Raw genomic sequence first — 20,941 nt, forward strand, 5'->3', positions numbered from 1 at the left:
GGGTCGTGGTCCTTCTGTTGTGCCTTTGGTTGCACAATATTGCCATTGAATACAAGGATGTTCTAGCACACATGGAGATTTTGCTGTGCAGCCCTGATGTAGGAAAGAGCCTATAGGTGGATGAAGGATCCTCACAGTATGTTCTATGCCTTCCAGCTCCAAAGCCACAGTTCCTTTGCGGAGAGAGCAGGAAGCCAGCTAGCGCCAGACTCTGCATTTGTTTTCCCTGCAAGTGTTATGCCGCAAACGTGTGGGCCTTTTGAGATTGTAATCCATACTTGCTTTCCTCTTTCCACCAGGGCTTCACCTCGACACTGACCCACTGACTTCCACCCCCCTTGTGCCCCCCACACGGCCAGGCGAGGGGAGCTGCAGGCTCACCAGGACGGAGCTGGCTGTCCACGATTCTTTAGGTTAATGGCATGATTTCCGTAAGGGACATAACTTTATCGTCTTATTCGCATGACCGACCGACTGCAGACGCATGAGCTACAGTTCCTCCTCCTGAATCAAAGCCTGGACCATGGAACCCAGGAGAGGGGGAATCGATGCCAGTGTGTGGGGGCAGGAGAGGGGGCTGCCCTTTCCGTAGCCTCCTCCTGGACGTGGCGCCTCAGCCTCCTGGGGACGGAGTTTGCCCGACGGAGCTCATCGGCCATCCCACCCACCCCTGCTCGGCCCTCTTGCCGGCTCCATGCTCAGCTACGCTACATGTCCCATCTTGGGTGCCTGAGCGTTTCCAGCGTGGGCTTCCAGCAATGATGGTCTTCTTAGGCCTGGGAGACAGGAAGCAGCAGGCGGCTGCCCTGATCCTCCACCTTCCAGTCGTTCTTGCCAGGTTTCGGGTGAAAAGTGTGACCTGGACAGTTGCTCAAACCTTGTGTATATGATGATATGAACAGATATCTACTATGCAAACACAAATAGGGACGTTCGGCAGGATTGTATTGGCTCGGCTCCCCGAATACCTCCGCAGGCCACCAGCCATTCACGGGATGGAGGTGGGAAGAGTTAGGATTTGTAATAGGCAGAGCAAGTCTCCCAGGCTCATCCCTCCCTCAGTAATTCACATACACACATCCAGGGCGGTGGGAGTTGGGAGGTGGGGAGGAACAGGTGGGGAGGAACAGGTGGGGAAGAAGGGCTAGTGCACAAGCCTCTGCCAATGCACACTCACACACACTCCCCACGCACAGACGTGCGCCAGGCACACTTGCCCCTGACCCTTGGGATGCTTCCTGCAATTTGGCCCTGGGCTGGAAGAGTGCCGATGCCCCCCTTGTGCTGCCAGTGCCCAGCTCCATCCAGCACAATCTGTGGCTCAGGAGGAGTGCAAGAGTTACGTTGCTATCTTACCTGCGCTTCTACACTGGGAAGGGCTCCCAACGGCTCTTCTACTTTCAGCACAGACGTGGCACATGCCAGTATTTCCTAGACCAATAGCTGAATTCAAACCCACCCACCATTATAAATAGTGGCATGGGGGTAGTTAGTGGTGCCCTCTGGGTTTTTTCCTCCCCGCCAGAGAATTTACCACTGCAGCCAGGCCTGGCTGTCCCATCCCTGCCTCTTGGTGCTTTGGGAATCCTCCCGCCATCCCTCCCCAAAATCTTTTCCCAGCTATGCCAGGACTCTTGGGATGCTCACCTTGAGCAATACATGGGTCCTTTGACATCTGCTGTAGGCTTCCAAGAGACATGGCACTTGTGCCAGGGGGAGATGGGTTGTGGGTGGAGGTATATGGGTTTGTTGCCACACAACACCTCACCCCAAACACATACACAAACACACACATGTTCTACTTCAGTCTTTGGACCCAGAAGAGATGTGGCATGGCCCCTGCTTCCTGAAGAAATGCACAACGCCTTCAGCTCTTGTCCCTAGGGACTTGCCCCGTTTCAGTTGGTGATCTGCCCCATAGATGCTGGTACCAGCCCTGTTGCTTTAGCCGCAAGCTGTTTGAGGCTGGAGGCGGGAAACGGCCCCATGAGGAAGGAAAGGCGGATACCAGTGAAAACACCGAAAGGATGTCTGGTCGGGCATCTCCCCAGAGAGAAGAGCTGTCTCAATACAAACGTGGGGCGGGGGGTCCAGAACATCCAAACCCCCCTCTGCCCTCCCACCCCAGCCCTAGAACACACACCCCGTATGGCCTCCTCGCCCCACCAAATTGCTGACACGGCATTGCCATAGACTCTAGGGTGGGCCCCCCATGCTTTGGCCTCCTGTAGTGCCGTAGGAAAATGAGCTGTGAACTGCGCCCCCCCTTGGCTGCCTGTGGGGTGCTGCTTTGCCCGCTGACCCGCTTGTAGGAGCTGTAGGGGAGGGTGATGCCTAGAGAATGCTGCCGTCTGCACTCTAGATGCTTTTTAGAAGTTTTGAAATTTTAGTTCCTTTTTTATTGTTATGGAAATTGGAGCCTTTTGGCTCTTCCTCGGTCTCCCCTCCCACCCTCCCTCTCCATCTCACCCCTGATGTATAGACCATCCTCCCCTGTCCACCAGCTACCAGAATCCAACTTAATAAATAAACCAACACCAAATCTTGGCTGCCTCTGGCTTTTCTTTTTACTTCCCCCTTCGCTTTCTAACAGCGTGTATGAACAAAGGCAAGATTAGAAAATAAAGACAACTAGAGTGTCTTGGAGCACCTTAAACACCAGCCATTTTTATCTGACATTAACTCTTGGAGCACATTTGTTAGTTTTTTAAGGCACCAAAACAATGGTTGGATTGGTACGGCAATCCAACATGGCTTGTGTCAACCCTAAAGTGAACCTATTACGGGGTTTTCTTGGCAAGATTTGTCCAGCGGAGGGATTAGCTTTGCCTACCTCTGAGGCTGAGAGAGTGTGACTTGCCCAGAGTTGCCCAGTGGATTTCTATGGCCAGATTGGGATTCTAACCCTGGTCTTCAGAGTCCTTATTTAATTAAAAAAACTAAATGACGTAAGGTTTTGGGGTCTAAGTGCTGCTGGTTTGGGGTGTTTTACCGAATAATACAACTCTACAAAAGAGAATCTGGGTTCTAGAAGTTTCCAACAAGAGAGCCAGCATGTGAAAGAGAACCACTGACTCTTTGCTCTAATGCTGTTCTGGAAGATTTAAATCAAGTCTGCATGTTTGCTATCCTTCTGTGTCTGTGTGCAAAAAATTAGTATTTTTGCACAGTTAGAAAACCCATTCTCCAACTGCTCCTTTTATGTCCCCAAAACCACCCATCATGCATAAAGGGGAGGAATCAGGTGATGTGGGAAAACCCAACATTTGCAAAATTGCATACCAACATACACATAGAAGGGCTGGGGGGGGGGGGGTGAATCTAAAGGGAAAACCAAAGAGAGTCCTTTGAGGCCAGGGCAATGCTCAAGTTGCACAATGTTGAGTGGATGAGGGACAAAAAGGGAGTAAAAAGAAGGAAAAGAAAGGAATATCAGGAATTGGGTATAGCTGGCTGGAATGTAACGCTGCAGCATTTTGCACCAAGTGCCACCTGTTACTCAGAAGCAACACTGGCCCTATGCTTAGCAAAAGTGTTACCTTTGACCCCTGTGACAGGGCTTTGACACTGCATGAAAAGGTTTTAGGGCCAAAATCATGGGACTTTATCACATGGGGGAAAATCGGGTTTAAACAGCAATTATCCTGTGAAAATTGCACAATTGTGATGACGATTTTCACACACATCACAATTAAGGAGCCATTCTCCCGGGAATAACCAGGCAATAAACAGCAAAGATGTGGAAGTAACTCACCCACACATCCCATACCTGGCCTCACTTATGTCATGATACAGGACATTTTTGCCTGGTAACAGTAAGTGCTCTCCATCTAGAAGCACCCTAATTTTCGTAAGGCCCAGTCAACTGGGAAGCTCTCTTGCATTGTGTTTTTATGAAAAATAGGAACAAGCAAGAGTGCGGCAATGCCCTTGCACATCTCCCTCTCCCTTTCACAAGGATTGTGCATGTCACCTTCCCAGAGGATTGTGGTGGCAAGCATCCTATTTACCTGTCTTTAATGGCACACAAAACCAGCTGCCTGAGGCTGCTGCCTCACCTAGCTTTCCTATCCAAGGGTTCTTCTGTAGGCACCCACTCTTACTCAGTCTATCCACTATAATGCTGCAGAGTTGCGCTCTCTCGCACACGCCGGCATGCATATATGCACACCCCTCCCACCCTATAATCCATCACACCCCGAAGGCAATGGCAGGCCCCCTCTTTTCCTCCCCCTTCACTCCACCGCCATCCAAGCGTTAAGGTTCTGGTGTTGACCGTCGATCTCTCAAAGGGCAATTTGTCTAGGAGCAGCCAATCCAGGTCCTGCCCTTGGCCAGCCCAATGGGAGCCAGGGGACCCAGCGCAGCCTATCGGAGAGCCAGTATTCTAATAAGCCCCATCTTTTATCAGAGGAAATGTAGCTTCTCTTGAAGTTAAACTTGGTGGCTGGTCAGTCTTGGTTTCAGAGTCTCTTTGGGCATGTGGGAGACCACTAGTTGGGCATCCAATGGACTTGAGCAACAGTTTGCCTTGGCCAGTGGTGTTGCCCGGGGGTGCCAACTGCCTTGGATTGAGCAACGGGGCTACTGAGTGAGAGTACCAAGGGGATCCCTGTGGTTTCAGAAGTATGGCACTGTCCATGTGCTGCGCACTCCTGGAAGTCTAGAAACTGTCTGGTTGGCCACCTGTCCTAAGCAAGGCTCTTTCCCAGCAAGCGACTGAGCTATGGACTCCAATCTGCAGGGGACGTTTCTACTCAACAACCCTTCTCTCTCCACTTTCCAGGAGGTTAAAGCACCAATGTGCCAGTATTCGGTGCAAAACTCCTTCTACAAGCTCAGCCCAACAGGGTTGAGTGCTCAGCTGGCAGCTGGTACACCGCATGGCATCAGTGATATCCTAAGCAGGCCAGTGGCTGCTCCAAACAGCAGCCTGCTGTCTGGCTACTCCCATGTTGGTGGATTCAATGGATTGGGAACCCAGAGTATTTACTATGGGTCCCAAGTGGGCAACTTTTCCAAGGCCGGGAGTGAATATGCAGCCAGGGGCAGGAACTGCTGGGCAGACACGGGGCAGGAGTGGCATGGAGGCCGGCCATGTGGCAACCGTAAGTAGCAAACTAGATATGGAGATGTAATGCTGGAGGGTATTGGTTTGTGTCTGTCTGACTATCCGGATAGGAGTTCTGTTGCTGCACTGTTGGTTTTGAGTGGTGAAAGGAAACTGCCTTGCCCCGAAATATGAGATTGTGATTATTTTATCCTTATGCCACCGAATAACATGGTGCCTTACAGAGTCACTTGGAGATGCCCCAAGGTGCTTACAATTTGAATTCCAGCAGCAAAGAAGGCAACACAGCATGGAAAGGGAGAAAGAGGGGCAAAATCATAGAGTTGGAAGGGAGCAAAGGGGCTGGTGTGCAAGGAATAAATATTTGCAAATACGCATCTATATGAGGAAGTAGGCTGAAGTCTATGAAAGCTCATGCTGCCAACTTCTTTATTTCAGTTCGTCTCAAAGGTGCTACAAGATCTCTCTACATTTGCAAATGCAGTTTGACTTTGAAACAGGGACCAAATTAAATTGAGGGTGAGGCTGAAGAAATGATTGTGGGGGAAAGAGGGATAACTGTGACTTGGTGTGTTGTTGGTATTCGGATATAGCAGCCTTCCCCAACATGAAGCCCTACATGTGTGTTGTATTAGAAGTCCCATCATCTGATGCTGCCTGTGGTTGTAGCCCAATACACCTGGAGGGTCTCAGGATGGGGGAGACTGTTACACAGAGTTTGGGGACGTATGGCGCTTTTACAAAACTAGATGAGAATGCTGCCTGACCCAAGGACCTCACAAGCTATGTTTCAACAGCATGGGAGTTGGCAATGGAAGTGTAGGAGTTTATTTTCCCTAAACATGGGCAGAGATTTTAAATAGCCCCACTTGACCACCCTCTCTCTCATTTTGGGGAGTAGGGAAGACCTGTGGTAGTCCTGAGTCTTTACCTCTCCCTCCCTGCCACCCAAAAATACAGTAACTACAAAACAGAATAAGAAAAAAGGAGGATATTACCTCGTTCTCTGATCAGAAAGCCACAGGTTCAGCTGACAAGAGGCGAGTGTTTCCTTAGCCCTCCTTCTTCCTAGTCCAAGGGAGTGGTTCTCAAATCAAGCAAAGTTTATGGTGAGCTGCCACCAAAGTGCCCCTTGGAATGACGCATGGCGCCAAGCAGCCGGGTGGCGCTGATATGGGGCTCAATTAAGAATGGCACAAGAGGCAGGCGCCAGGCACAGGCACCAAGGAGACAGGACACTGGGGCATGGAGTAATGGGCAACATGGTTCCATTCTCACACTGCTTTGGGAGAAGAAATGCGCCCCACCCTGTCCTCTAGGATGTGCCATTGAGGTTCCTTCCACACCTCTGATTCTGAACATCCCACGCAATGTGAAGTCGAAGGCTTTCATGGCTGGGATGCATAGTTTTTTGTGGTTTTTTTGGGCTATGTGGCCATATTCTAGAAGAGTTTGTTTCTGATGTTTTGTCAGCAGCTGTGGCTGGCATCTTCTCTGAAGATGCTGGCGAAATGTCAAGTGTAAATTCTACTAGAACATGGCCACATAGCCCCCAAAAAACCACAAAACACTGACCCTCACAATGTTTAAATGTTGCCATCTTTTCCACTTGCCCTTGCTTCTGTGCTTTCAACAATGATCAGATTCCTAGAAACATGGCTGGTGCAACTCTTCTTCACCACTCCCAGTAAAATTGAAGTATCTGGTTGTTTAATTGCTGTGTGTGATGCTGATGAAAAAGGCACAAAAGCAAGGGCAGAAAAATACCACCCCGTTGTATCCGACATGAAAGAGGATGAACTATGAATCAGAAAGTCCATAGTTTTAGTCTTTTCTTTGCTTCATAAATAAAATTAGGAAAACTGAAATCCATCAGCGATAACCTTTATTGGCCAACCGAAATGCACAACGCACGGTTGGCCAACAAAGGTATCACTGATGGATATTTGTTTGTATTTGTGAAATGGCCAACACAGCTCTTCTTGCATGTATTCCTTAGGAAATCTGGACGTTCTCAGTCCACTTCAGTTTGCCTATTTGCATTAGGAGTACCCAGAATACTGACAGAGAGGTTGGAAAGGCTATGACTAAATAATGCAATGATGAGCAGCTTTCAGGGATATCACAAGGGAACATCTCTAAGTTTTGGCCCTGAATTCTCAGGTCCTGGATGGGTCTGACCCAGAAACTTAGTGTGTGATGAGAGAGAAGTCTACTTTTTATCTAGGCTTCCTCTTTCTAGACAGAAGGTGGATGCAGAGCAGAGTGGAGGGTGAGCGTTGGCACCACTATGACTGGGAAAGAAGGATAAAATCAACTATGTATAACCTGGCATTCTACAGACAGCCTCCAAAACTACTCATTTACAACAGGATGCATGGGAATATAGGGACAAGACCGTGCCAACTCTGTCCCCACATCTACTCTGGGAGCAATATTACAACAACATCACTCACAATTTTACAACAACATCACTCACAATATCTAACAACATACCTCACAATATCATGCAAACGCTCTTCCTCCAATGTGATACCAATGTGATACGTACCATCCCATGCCAGCAATGTCCATCTACACTCCACACTGCTCAAACAGGGCAGTCTCTATGCAAGAGCATTAACGGACCCAAATTCGGATCCTTAATCTAAATCATGCACATGGCACACACCCACACCCTGGCTGCTATTTTAAAACTTGCACAAATTTAAAGTTGAAATCCAGTGTGGGGTAATGTTCCTGGTGTTGCACTGAGACTTAGGAAGCCATAAAACTCACTCAGTGACTTTAGGCCACTTACACTCTTTTTCATCCTTTTGTCGTTATAAGTATAAAATGGAGGAGTTTTGACTTAGTCTCAGTGGAGGAAGAAGGGGGCATAACTAATGTAACTCTGTCACTAATAAAGTCAAGAACATAGCTATGTCAGTCTGGAAAATCAGCAAGACAAGCGGTCTTGGAGCACTTTTGAGACTAACTGAAAGACAGAAGTTTATTTCGGTTGGTCAATAAAAGTATCACTGATGGATTTTTGTTTGGATTTGTTAAATGGCCAAGACAGCCATGTGCTGAAAGAAAGAGGCTGGTAGCATGAGTCCAGTATGCAAAGGTACCTTAAGTTAGTCTCAAAGTTAAGTTAGTTTCTATCCTGTAACAAATAAAGCTCAGCTAGTTTGCGTTATGTCAACCTGGGAATAAGGATGTTGGGAGGGTCAAAATGCCTGCCTCCAAACAAGAATCCCCCCGATTAAATTCCCTTTCATCCCCCAAATTTCTAACATTCCAGAGAGTGAGACATTGAAAACCATTCACATCTAGACCTACCATATTTGCTATGCTCACACACGCTGCTATGCCCATTTTGCTTGCCCCTTTTCTTTGCATGCCTCACCTGTGTTTCCAAATACTGAAATGAAGGTTTAACTTAGGAGTTTATCACACTGGGGTTAATTTTGGCATTAAAGAGAGATTAAAGCTCATTTAAAGCATCCCGCAAATAAAGTGAAAGTGGCAAGTAATTGCGCGGATGATCATCACACGCAATTGCGCAAAGAAAGGGATATCAGAAATGCATTATCGCCGAAATCCCAAAAGTAAAAAGATGCATGTTAATGCTTCTTTGTGACCACTTTAATGGTGGGTTTTGTGCGATGTCGTGTGAAATCGTTTTGCGTAATTATGCGATTTTTCAAGGATATTCACAGGACAAACTCCATAGTGACATGTGTGATAAACCCCACAGTGAAATGCTGGTAGGCTGATGGAGGAGTCATCCTGCCTAGTGGCCAAAGGTTAGACAACCAGCCCATTTGGGAGGGTTGTGATGATGCTACAGAAGGCATTTGCCAGTCAGTGACTTTACTGCCCCTCTCCCTCCGCACAGCCACAGGGCACATGGGTGACGGCCTCCACAAGAAGAAGCACACACGGCCGACCTTCACAGGCCACCAGATCTTTGCCTTGGAGAAAACCTTTGAGCAGACCAAATACTTGGCTGGGCCTGAGCGGGCGCGACTGGCATATTCCCTAGGCATGAGCGAATCCCAGGTGAAGGTGAGTTTCCCATACCTACTCTCATAGACACACACACCAATCTGCATATCTTTCTTAACATGGGTATTGTGGTATCTGCAACAGACCCTGGGGAAGTTACTTTCTGGACTACAACTCCCAGAATTCCCAGCCAGCATGGCCTCTCAAAAGTCTGCTGTAGGGTCATCCACAGAGTAGTCAAGAGAATATCCCATGGATAATTGGCACATTTGGGACCATGGCATATTTAGGACCAGGGCATACATACATTATAGATACCCAATAGATGCCAAAATACTCTGAAGGCACCAGATCCCATCTGGTCCTGGATACTAAACAAGGTCAGCATCACAACAATGAGTTTCCAGCAATATACTTTGGACTTTGGTTGCCCACTTTCTGATGGAGCTGGTCTCCAAACACCCCCAAAAAGCTGCTGCTTTCTCGTTTCTGCAGATCAATTAGAAATTAAACACCATCCGTTTTGAAATTATCAGTGAACATTACTGTAATGGCAAGTTTACTTTGGTTTTGAATGATGGCAATAATTGAACCATTTAGACAGTCGGTAATTAATAGTATCTTATCAACTGGCTATTACTCCTGGAATATTGTCTTTTTTAAAATGTGATTATGTACCTGATTTTTCTTTTTTAATGAGAACAGATCTAAACAAACTAATTAACACTGCCAGCCGGTTAAATGTATCTTAGTGAATTAATCATGCGAGATGCTGTCACTTCATTCATTACAAAAATCGGATCGTCATATATTTTCATAGGAATATAGCAAGGGCATTCACCTTTCTAGAAAAGGTGGACACAGATTGAAACAGGCACAGTTTTAGAAGATCATGGCCACTTTCTAAAAAGGTTGCACAACGGCGAGGAGGAAAGGCAGACAAAATCTGCAGGCTCTGAGCAGCCAATTTCTCCCGTGCTGAATTTTCTTCATGCCTGAACCTTTTTCTGCTCATATTAATCCTAGTTATACTAACCTAGTTCACCGACATCTACATTTGCCAAGTTTTCAGAACCGCAGCAAGGAACAGGCGAAATTCATGACAAGTACAACCCACGATCAAGTTTGTGTTCTGCCTAATTTCCAAATGGAAGTCCTGTTTTCAGTTCACCTAGGCATGCACTTCTCTGCAAAATTAACCGATTGTGAGTTGAGTCTCCCTTATCCAGAACTCCAAAATCTGAAATACTCCAAAATCCAACATTTGGTCCACTATTTTGGCTGAGATAGTGACTTTGCTGCTTTCCAGTAGTTCAGCGCACACAAACTTTGCTCCATGCCCAAACATATTGTGCATAACATTGACTCCACGCTGTGCATATAAAGTGTACATGAAACATAAATTAATTTCATGTTTAGACTTGAGTTCTTTTTCCAACGTACCTCATTATGCATATGCAAATATTCTAAACCCTAGAAAAAACAAACATCCCAAATACTCCTGATTCTAAGCATTTTGGATAAGGGAGGCTCAACCTGGATCCACATCCATAGATTACACAGATTTGGGCTGAAGGGCAGGATATAAATACCTTCAAATCAGGGGTTCCCAACCTTTTTGACTCGCAAAGCCCTTATTTCTACGGTAGATCTCCCAAAAGGCCTACCCTATGTCTTACAAGTTAATGGTGTTTAGGAGTACAGTATATACCCGACTACAAGTCGACTTTAAGTCGAGGGCAGGTTTCGGGGCCAAAATGATAGATTTTGATATATGACCCATGGATAACTCAAGGGTAAAACCTATGGGCATGTATCAAAGGATGAAGCAAAGGAAAGCAATGCCAATGAACGTACAAAGTTCTAGCAGACATAACTGTTTGTGCTCACACTATAAAATGGATGGATAAGAGAACAGAAGGGAATCGGTGCTTCCAGGACAGATTATGCTCTTGCCTTTCACCAGGGGATTGTTCCCTTGTTTTAAATAAGAGTTAAAGTACAGGACATTGACCCATGGATAAGTCGGTCCAGGTTTTTGGGGTTGATTTTTTGACTAAAATTTCTAGACTTATACATGTTTGTATAAGAACATATTCTTATTCTTTAATTTCATTCCATTTTTATTTCTTCCATTTTCCTGGAGCGGCCACAGAGCTCCTGGAAAGTGCCTGCGGAGCCTAAGGTCTCTTTGGAGCACACTTTGGGAACCCCTGCCCTAAGTAGGTGCAACAAGGAGGAACAATTCAGAAGCTCACTTTGCCTTGTAGCACAGCTCTTTTTTTAAAAGCACAGGAGCCATGCTAGGGAAAAGCTGGCCACTTGAAAGACCGGGCAGTTTTGTGCCAGCCACACCTGACCTCCCGCATCCCGCCTGTCCTTCCCAGGTGTGGTTCCAGAACCGACGCACTAAATGGCGGAAGAAGAGCGCCCTGGAGCCATCTTCCTCCTCTCCCCGCGCAGGGGCTGGACCGGGCGAGCGCTCCGTTTCAGATGAGGACGATGAGTACAACAAACCCCTGGACCCTGACTCAGACGACGAGAAGATCCGGCTCCTGTTGCGCAAACATCGGGCGGCGTTTTCCGTTTTAGGCCTGGGCTCTCATAGTGGCTGAGGAGCCGCTGAAGGAGAAGGGCAGGTGCCTTCAAACCCAAAAGGGATGGAGGCTAAATCCAGCAAGCTGGACATTGAAGGGTTTGTGTTGAGGGTGGGGAGGAGGGAAAGACTATGGTGCCCTGGAAAAATCCTCCGCAACAAGCCCCTTCCAAAATTAAACAAGAAGGATCACCAAACTCAGACCGTATTGGTAGCCTTCATAGCTGTGTGTAGTAACTCAGACGGAACATTTAAGGCTGCCAATCCTCCTGCTCGGTCCCTCAAGCCTAGCTCTGGATGGAAATCTTATTTTCAGTTGCATATGTTTTCATCCTTCACTGTATTCGCACACACACAAACGTTTTAAAAGCACTTGTAAAGCGGATCCAGGGATGGTGGGAGAAGCATGTGAGATGGCGTCGCAAGCACTAGCCAATAGGTACCTTCAGTAGCCATTGCCTCCTAGCTCAGACTGACCCAGAACTGAAAAGTCACAAGATACATATATTTCCCCCAGGGTTTGCCTTGTGTGAGAAAAGCTCTGTGTATGTGCATGTGTCAAAGGCACTTACCAGTTGTATCGCTCCTCAAACGTTAGATGTATCTTCACTCCCCAGCAGCTCGTCTTCGTTGTCAGGATCCATCTTGGGAAGCTATGAAGCAATCATAATGAAGAGTACATCTGAACATGTGCAGAGTATGCTTCCGTAGCCACTAATTAATCACATTTATTTCAGACTGAAATAAATACCGGAGGTAGATTAGAGCTCCAGGTGTGGGTACCCTAGAGCTGACTCTTACTTTACTTCTTGGTCTTTAAAAAAGGCCTATAATGGCTCAGGGGGCAAATGAAAAATTGGGAAAGTGCCCCCATGCCTTTTAGAGGGCATAGAGACACTTTTAGCAAGTTTTAAAGTGAAAAGGGGGACAAAGCAAGGGTGCATGGCCCTCCATTCTCACAACATACATCCGCCACCTGACCATTCGCATACCTCTACCTTGGCTGCATTCCTGCTTACAAATAAATCACTTTGTGATCTGGATCAATGGATCGGTTTGGCAGCGGAGTGTGGTTCACACTACATTTTCCCTGATTGCATTTTCATGCTGCAAAATAAAATCAAATAACCCACTTGCGGTTCACTTTGACAAATGAATCAATTCAAAATGGACCCGCTCCAGCCGGCTGAAAGGCAAATTTAAATCGATTCTGATCCACATCCGGTTCACACTTGCGCTGAATCGATTTATCCAAAAAGATGCAGGAAAAAATCAGGATCAAAAAGACGCGGGTTAAATGGGTCTAGTGCATGGCCCCCCTCCCAAGTGCGAACCGTGGTCATTTAAAAACAGTTCAAACCTATTTGCGATCCAGTTTAAAAGGTAGTGGGAATGAGGCCCTTATATGCATCTCCTTTAGCCGAAATTTTGGACTGTAGCTCCCATAAGCCATAAACCAGAAGGTAGCTGGGGGATTATGGGAGCTGCATTTTCAAACATTTAGCAGGCAGAAAGGTGGTCTAGATCCCGACAACAGTTTTGCAATGAGGACTTAAGCTGCTTCAAGAAATAATTTTGCTTCGCCAAACAGAGTAGGATGAATCTTTAATTTTCAGCAATTTCATGCAACTATAATTCTCATGCTTTTGGGTTTGTTTTTTTTTCTTGGAAGCTATGATGTTGAAAGAGAGATAAAGTTAATATATACTTCAAGTGTAGATATTCCTAGACATTATCCATTGGGGGGTCTAGCAAAGAGGGATCTGACATGCGCTGCATCTCTTATCTCAAAGTAATTGTGAAAGGGAAAACTACATTATAGGCACTGTTTGAAAAGCAACAATGCAAAAGTTTGGTTCTGTTGCACAGAAAAGGAAGCATACTTTTCAGTACGAAAGGACAGTTTCCAAGTAGTTACAAACCTGTCTGATATCTGATGTCACTTGGTTGTCCAATGCTGCTGAAAAAGACAAGAAAAAGATGCAATATAAATAAAAATAGGAATATAAAGTTGTTGTTTTTCCCCTTTAACACATATTTGGAATGATTCCAACACTTTACAAATGCTTCTTTCCATGGCTTTTAAGGCATATCATTTAAGCCTGTTATCCTTAATATATATATATATATATATATATATATATATTGGCAGTTTGTGTCGCACTGAAACTAAAGAGGCTTAATTTTGAGAAAACGGGCTTGAAACTGAGATATTAAGTTAAGAAGAGCAGTGAAAAACCACCCTTAAAACCCCTGAGATGAAGCCACATCCTTGTGAAAAAAAGAAAAATCAGAGAAATAGAGATATTTTTAAGGCAGATGAAATGATGGGATGATAGAGTTGAGTCTATTGGAAGCTATGGAAATTACTTTTTTAGTCTACAATTTCCAGAGGTCTTTGGTGTGGGGATGATAGGCACTACTGCCCAAAAGGTCATTTTCCTGAATGTTGCTTCTTCAACTGTGATTTTGCAATCTCAACACGACAGCTAAAAAATACTGCGCCCTTGGGGTTTATCTCATTGGAGAGGTGGGGTAGAAATTATTATTATTATTATTATTATTATTATTATTATTATTATTATTATTATTATCCCATGCAGAAATGGGATTTAAATTGGGAAAATCCCACAAAAGCGGAGTCTTTTTCAGACGACGTCGACGGGGATCCTGCACAGAAAGTGGACAAATCTCGCAAAAGGGGATCGTTTTCAGACAACGTTGGAGGCACTGAGCATTAATCCGATATTAACCTGCACAGAAAGTGGACAAAATTGGCTGCTTTTTACTTTTCAGATTTTCCGGAAAGTAAAAAGCGGATGATTTTGTCCACTTTTTGTGCCGAAAATGATCCTGCTTTTGCGGGATTTTCCCAGACTTTAAATCCAGTTTTTGCACAGGATTTGGGCACTTATCATCCCATGTTATAAACTCCTTTATTTGGGTTGCCACATGCAAACAAGGGGATCAGATAGACCCGAATTTGGTTTGGGGTGAGTTCCAGATAATGTTTGCTTGGCTTCTGCATCAAATTCAAGTGCCATCCTCTGCCTTTTGACAAATTCATCTCTGCCTCTAATGCTTTCCCTTGCTTTGCGTTGTCCGACTGAAAGACTAGGGCCATTTTTCAACGCTAGGCTTTGGGAAGGGTGGCGCTGCACATGAGATGATGTGCGTCTGTGTGCGATGTGCTGTGTACATATCCTTGGACATAAAATAAACAAATACATACGCGTCATGGAAAAAAACTGACTCAATAAAGGTTATAATCTTGATGTACCTCAGGCCCAGTTCTTCCTCCTTCTCCAAAGTGAAGCTGGAAAGATTCCTTCCTTCCTTTCTTTCTTATAAAGGCTCACAGAGGTTTGGCTTTTTGCAAAGCAAAGCTTTTGATGGAGAGATAGAATATATACTAATTAATAAAGATCCCAACAGAATGTGGAACTCAGCAGTTAGTGATGCATTTCAAAGTACATTAAATAATAATAGCAATATTAATAATAATAATAGTATTTTTATTTCTTTCCTGCCTCTTCTTGAGGCAGAGTACAGCACATTTTTAAAGAAATAATTTCATTTACAAACAAAACACAACAACAAACAGTATACTAAAACTACAACCAATAAAAGAGTGCAGCGTGTTAAAATGCAGAACACAACTAAAAACTGCATAAAAGCATGGCTAAAATGCAATACTGTAAAACCACTGAAATACACTCAAAAGAGTACATAAAAAGAGTGAATAAAAATACATTTACACATACCTATACACACAGAGTAGCATCCTTGTTTGTGGGAGCAGAGTTGCAGAAAACACAGACAAAAAGGCCATTTTGCAAAAAAGCACACCTGAAGGAAATAAGTGAATTTTGCACAAGGCTCCTGTGCCTCCAATTAGCTTTTTTAGCAAGGTTTTCAGCAAGATCAAAAGACACGATCCTGAAACTGACCCATCCAAAGTAGTATATGCAAAGTAGTATATACAAAGAGGTGGACACTTTTAACCTTATATAATGCATCAGAGATATTAAACCACCAGGGATAATGGAGCAGCTGGATTTCAATGCCCTTGCAAGGAAGCAAATGACGATTAACCTTCTTATGGTTGTGTTTTCCCTGCCAGAATAGGGGAGAAGTGTTTGTAGTTTATTGTAGTCGTACGTACCAAAATAATTTGGCTATCTTTTGCTACCGTTGTGTCTTGGAGGAGGTTTTTGCTTACTTGACTCAGGCGGCAAAACTCCTTGGGCTGGATTGGGATATAAGAAATGGTGGCATTTAAAATGTGGGATACATTCAAATGTGAAGGAAGGGGCATGATGCCAGTTTCACTGGCACGCATATTCCTTTTAGATTTAAATGGCATTTTAAAAGGGAATTGGCTTCCGCTGCGGAAACTTTGGGCTTGAAGACACCTTGCTATAAGTTGTTTGTCTTTGGTGTTCCTCAGACTGGTTTTCTATAGTATCTCCAGTGTATCTGTATATAATGAAGCAGATAAAGAAATGAAAGGCATTTGCATGACTCTTAAGGTGTAGACACACTGCAGAATTAAAGCAGTTTGACCCCACTTTAACTGCCATGGCTCAATACTATGGGATTCTAGGAACTGTAGTTTGTTGCAGCACAATTGCTCTCTGGCAGAGAAGACTAAACGTCTCACAAAACTACAGTTCCCAGAATTTGAGCCATGGCAGTTAAAGTGTTGTCAAACTGGATTGATTTCTGCAGTGCGGATGCATCCCTTGGTTTGCATGCTGACTGCTGGGGATATATGTTGAACTCAGTTATCAGAGCTTTCTTGCCAATTATAATTGTTTCTTTGTTTCTTAGTTTTGGAAGTAGGGTCAAATATTGTTCCCAAGCATTTGGGATAAAGGAAACTCAGCTAGTAGGAGGTGCATTTTGGATTTTACAGCGGATTAGACCTATTTAGGGGTTCCTGCAAGTAACCGGACATATTAGGACCTCTCCAGATTTTGGCAAGCGGTGTCCCATAGTTTCTTTCTCCTTGGCTCTGCACTCCTTTGCTTTTTCTTGAATCCTTGGAGAGCCACACAGACTTTGGTGAGATCAAAAGTCACTCATTAGGCCTCTTGGCTGGAACATATTAGCATGCAATCAGTCTCCATTTATCTTGGGCCGAGGAGGAAAAACCCATTGAGCTGTCAAAGCTGCAGGATTGATGCTGCGTCAATAGCAATGGCGTGTTTGTCCACACTTCTGCCCTGCCTATAGGGCCATGGGTTTGTGTGCATGTGTGTGAATGCACACAGCAGGAGTGTTACCAGGGTGTGGCGACAATTGCACCTGTCCCAGTTCGACCTGGATGTCAAAGATTAGGCACTGCCTTGACAGCGGCTAGCAAAATGTTAACACAATGTCATGCTCATTTCCTCCGAGGCGTAGGAGATTATCACACTGGGGTCGTTTCCGCAGCTATCGTGATTGTGTGAGACACAAATTACGCTCTTCCATTCCGTGCAGTTTTGCGTTTACGATACAATGGGTTGTAGGTGCCTGAGAGGGATACGTTTAGCTCTGTGCGGCTTCTGTTCTCTGCGGGCGGAGTTTCCATCCTCAAAGAGTTCCAAAATCCCGTGGAAATTATCGATGCCGTCCATTGCGGAAGGGACAAAAAGTAGCTCCATCCAAGCGGCAATTAAACGGCAGCTGTCCGGAAGCAAACACGGCTGCGGACTCACAACCGAGAAAATCAATGGCAGATAAGGTGCATCACAGAACGATTAATAAAAGGTGGGAGCACAAGGGTGAGGCCCTGGACTGCAAACGCAAGTGTCCTGGGCAGAGTATCTCCTCCAGCTCAGATTGGGCTTTTAAAGCTGCCTCCTCTTCCTCTGCTATAGACTCTAATGCAATTTCCCCAAAACTAATTCAGTTGCATGCTGCTGTGAAAAGAAAAGGCACCCGTAGAAAGCTGTAATTTAATCTCCATTTTCCCTTATATATACTATTTTTCTGCTCTATGACAATTCAAGAACTTGCCTTTTCCACCCAAGAGTCAATAGACAGACCTCTTTGTTCCAACCAGTCTTTCTGTTTCACAAATGGAGTCTGTAGGAGTCTGTAGGATCTTGGTATCCGCTGGGGTTTGGTTCCAGGACCCCACATGGATACCAGAATCGGTGAATACTCGTCTCATTATATTCAACGACCCGGTAAAGTATGGCCTAGTGGTTTGAGTGTTGGACGACAACTCTGGAGGCGAGGGTTCGATTCCCCACTTGGCCATGAAACCCACTGGGAGACTTTGGGCAAGTAGTCGCATGCTCTCAGCCTCAAGGGAAGGCAATGGCAAACCCTCCCCTGAACACATCTTGTCAAGAAAAGCCTACGACGTATAATTAAATGTGATTGGTTTTCCTTTAAATCACAAATTTAATTTGTGCTTGGTGCACATTTTTGCTAATTTTGTGCAACAGTTTTAAAATATCTCAGAGAACCATAGAGTTCGAAACAATTCCAAGGGCCTCCTGCCATGGAAGCAAAGCGCTCCGAACGGATGGCCATCCGGTCTCTGTTTGTGAATCAATCTGTGAATTGGATGGTAAAAGGAAAATATATTTTAGCTCAAATCTTACATCTTAAAAGGAAAAAAAATCAACACACACAAACAACTCCATACACACTGCCTTTCTCAGCATTGCCATTTTTAAGGGCTGTGCCCTCCACTCATGCTCTTCATGCTTGGCTTCACATTGCATTGGACAAAGAAATAAATGTTTCAGGCTGCAATATTTCCCTTCTTCCAGGCTGAGAGAGTTGTTAAAACCTTTGAAATAAGAGTCGTATTATTTATGTTGTTTGGTTCCCTTTTCATTTTATTCCTGGATGCCCTTCCAAATCTCTTTCCCCATTCCACCGGTGAAATGAGGATAATACGTTGTGTTAGGTAACATTAATACTTCTTCTTTCGGCTTGTACAAAATGCACCGTCCTTTTAAAAAGAAAGATTCTAATAATCTGAGGTTCTTGGACAATGTCTTTGGTAAACTTAAGCTTTCTAGCTATTAAGTGGTTTCACTTTTAACATTATGGAAGCATGCTTTAACTTTGCCCAGTAAAAGTGAGAGAAGGAGGAGGAATTTAATCTTTCGCCTTCCTGACTAGTCAAGTGTGGTCTGAGTTTTGGTGTCATGAAAAAGCAGCAGATTCTTAAATATTAATGCATTTCTCTTTGTATTTTTACTGCCAGCGAAGGGGAAGAAGTGCATGGGAGATATTGTTTTTAATTTGGTGGTTTATTGTTTGCTTGGCAACGATGGACCACGGTTTTGGAGACAGGGCCACCGTTTTTCCGATACTTGGGAAGAGCATCCTCTGACTCCCTCCTTTGGCAGCCGCTGCCGCCGCGGAGGTCTCTTCCTGGCTTGGCTTGGGCTCCTCCTGCCGCTGGAAGATGTTTTTGACATTTTCTAAGCTGTTTGGCGTAGCTGACAATTTTTAATGTACTAACTGCCTGGTCCAGTGAGCTGATTAATTGGTGCTGGGGAGATCAATACAAAACAGAAAATTAAAACAATTTTAAAGTGATTAAGTAGTTTAACACCTGTCTGCCATACCGTCAGCGCAGGAAGAAAAATACAGCAGGTGGCAAAAGGGCCTCGCAGAAGCACGGAGGATGACAAATGGCATCTCAAAGGGATGGCTGGCTAGCTGGCCCGCTTTGGCCCCCAGAGTTTCTGTGCCAGAGTAGAGAGCGAGTTTTCAAAAGCCCTCTGTCATCTGCCCAAACACCCCTTTCCTGGAGTTTTTGTTGTTGTGGCGCTCACAGGACATGCCCAGTCTAAGGGTGTTTCCTAAGCTCCACCCAAAAGCATGGGCAGAAAGACAAAATGTACCATCTCAATGACCCATGGCTTCTGTAGAAGAGCCCAAACCACAAAAGGGCAGCCAAAAAATGTGATTGTCATTTTATTGTATTGGGACTCGTAGGACATGCCCCTTCAAATGGCATTTCCTAACCTTCACCAGAAAGCGCACATGTGTGGAAAGACCGAACGGTTAATGTATGGTCTTCTCTGTTGACCCATTGCTTCTGTAGAAGGGCCCAAACCACAAAAGAGGTGAGCTGGGCTTGCAGCCCAAAGTGTGATTGTTGTTTCATTGTCGTGGGACGCGTAGGACATGCCCCGTCAAATGGTATTTCCTAACCTCCACCAGAATGCGCACATGTGCAGAAAGACCGAACGGTTCATGTAGCATCTCCTCAGTGACCCATTGCTTCTGGAGGAGGTCCCCAAGCCACAAAAGAGGCGAGTTAAGCTTGCAGATAAAAGAATGTGATTGTTGTTTTATTGCTGTGGGACTTGCAGGACATGGACATTCAAATGGTATTTCCTCACCTCTGGGTTGTGGGTCATCTTTAGGCAGGAAACCAAGGTACAAAATTGCCAGTTTTGCTGGGCACAGTTCTGGGCTAAAGGAAAGGACTGTGTGTAAATTTCCAGCTCTGCTAATAGAACAACAGCTTGTTACAATTTGCCAGGATTAATTCATTTGCTGCTACAGCTTGCAAAGATTCTCCAGTGAGTCTATGCATTTATTTATTCCTCCTTCGCTCTTTAGCCCATCGCCCTGAGAAGGAACCTGCTGGGGTTCAGTTCCAGTGGTTTTGTGCCCACTGTAATGGCAGGTTTTGAACGATGTTGTGTGAAATTGTTATGCATAATTATGTGATTTTTCCATGATATCCATGGGATAAACCTCCCAATCTCTTTCGCGTGATAAACTCCATTGTGTTGTTGTAAGGACTCCCTGCAAAAGTTTGCCCAGGCCCTGCGCCTGCCAGGAAGAGAGGCTTTTGGACCACAGAGTTGTGGGTGGCGAGCACAAAGTGGGGGGAGAAGGAAGGTGGCAGCCGGATGGATGATGCCTCTGCTTCAATTCCACATCCCTTTTCTCCTAGACAAACCCCGTCGGATTTTCATAAATCAAAGCACCACACTCTTTAATAAAAATTTATTGACTTACAAGTGATTATTTATCAAAAGGCCATTAATAGCAGATCCTGGAATGATGTGCTATTGGGTGGTGCAGGGAGACTAATAGGAAATCAATGCCCACAGCAGGGCAGAATGCAGATAAGGGGGCCCCTGGTCCCCCCCAACCCAGCAGCCCTCTTGGCGGCAGCCGCCAGCACCCCCATGCCTCACTCGCCGCCCATGGAGCCGCCTATTTATATATCATTTACAAATGAAATGATCGATACTTTTAATCTAGAGCTAAATTTATTAACTTTCCCATCGGAGAGAGAGATG

General features: G+C 45.2%; 2 protein-coding genes across 10 annotated transcripts in view; both read left to right on the plus strand.

The window, feature by feature from the left end:
- Positions 1 to 2,542, plus strand: part of ANK1 (ankyrin 1) — a 114,450-nt gene extending 111,908 nt beyond the window's left edge. For all 9 annotated transcript variants that reach the window (XM_089538655.1, XM_089538656.1, XM_089538657.1 and 6 more), the window contains one exon: positions 300 to 2,542. Coding sequence is in view for 1 of the 9 variants with exons in the window: in XM_089538658.1 (XP_089394784.1) it covers positions 300 to 326 (27 nt within the window). In the remaining 8 variants the exon portion in view is untranslated. The remainder of the gene's footprint in view (positions 1 to 299) is intronic.
- Positions 2,543 to 4,726: 2,184 nt separating this feature from the next.
- On the plus strand, positions 4,727 to 11,679 carry NKX6-3 (NK6 homeobox 3). Its single transcript, XM_089539050.1, has 3 exons — positions 4,727 to 5,108; positions 8,955 to 9,124; positions 11,452 to 11,679. The coding sequence occupies exons 1-3, from the start codon at positions 4,727 to 4,729 to the stop codon at positions 11,677 to 11,679; spliced, it is 780 nt and encodes a 259-aa protein (XP_089395176.1).
- Positions 11,680 to 20,941: the final 9,262 nt, after the last annotated feature.

This window comes from Sceloporus occidentalis, unplaced genomic scaffold (genome assembly GCF_023333645.1).
Source record: "Sceloporus occidentalis isolate IW3139 unplaced genomic scaffold, rSceOcc1.0.p SCAF_9, whole genome shotgun sequence".
Lineage (NCBI taxonomy): Eukaryota > Metazoa > Chordata > Lepidosauria > Squamata > Phrynosomatidae > Sceloporus > Sceloporus occidentalis.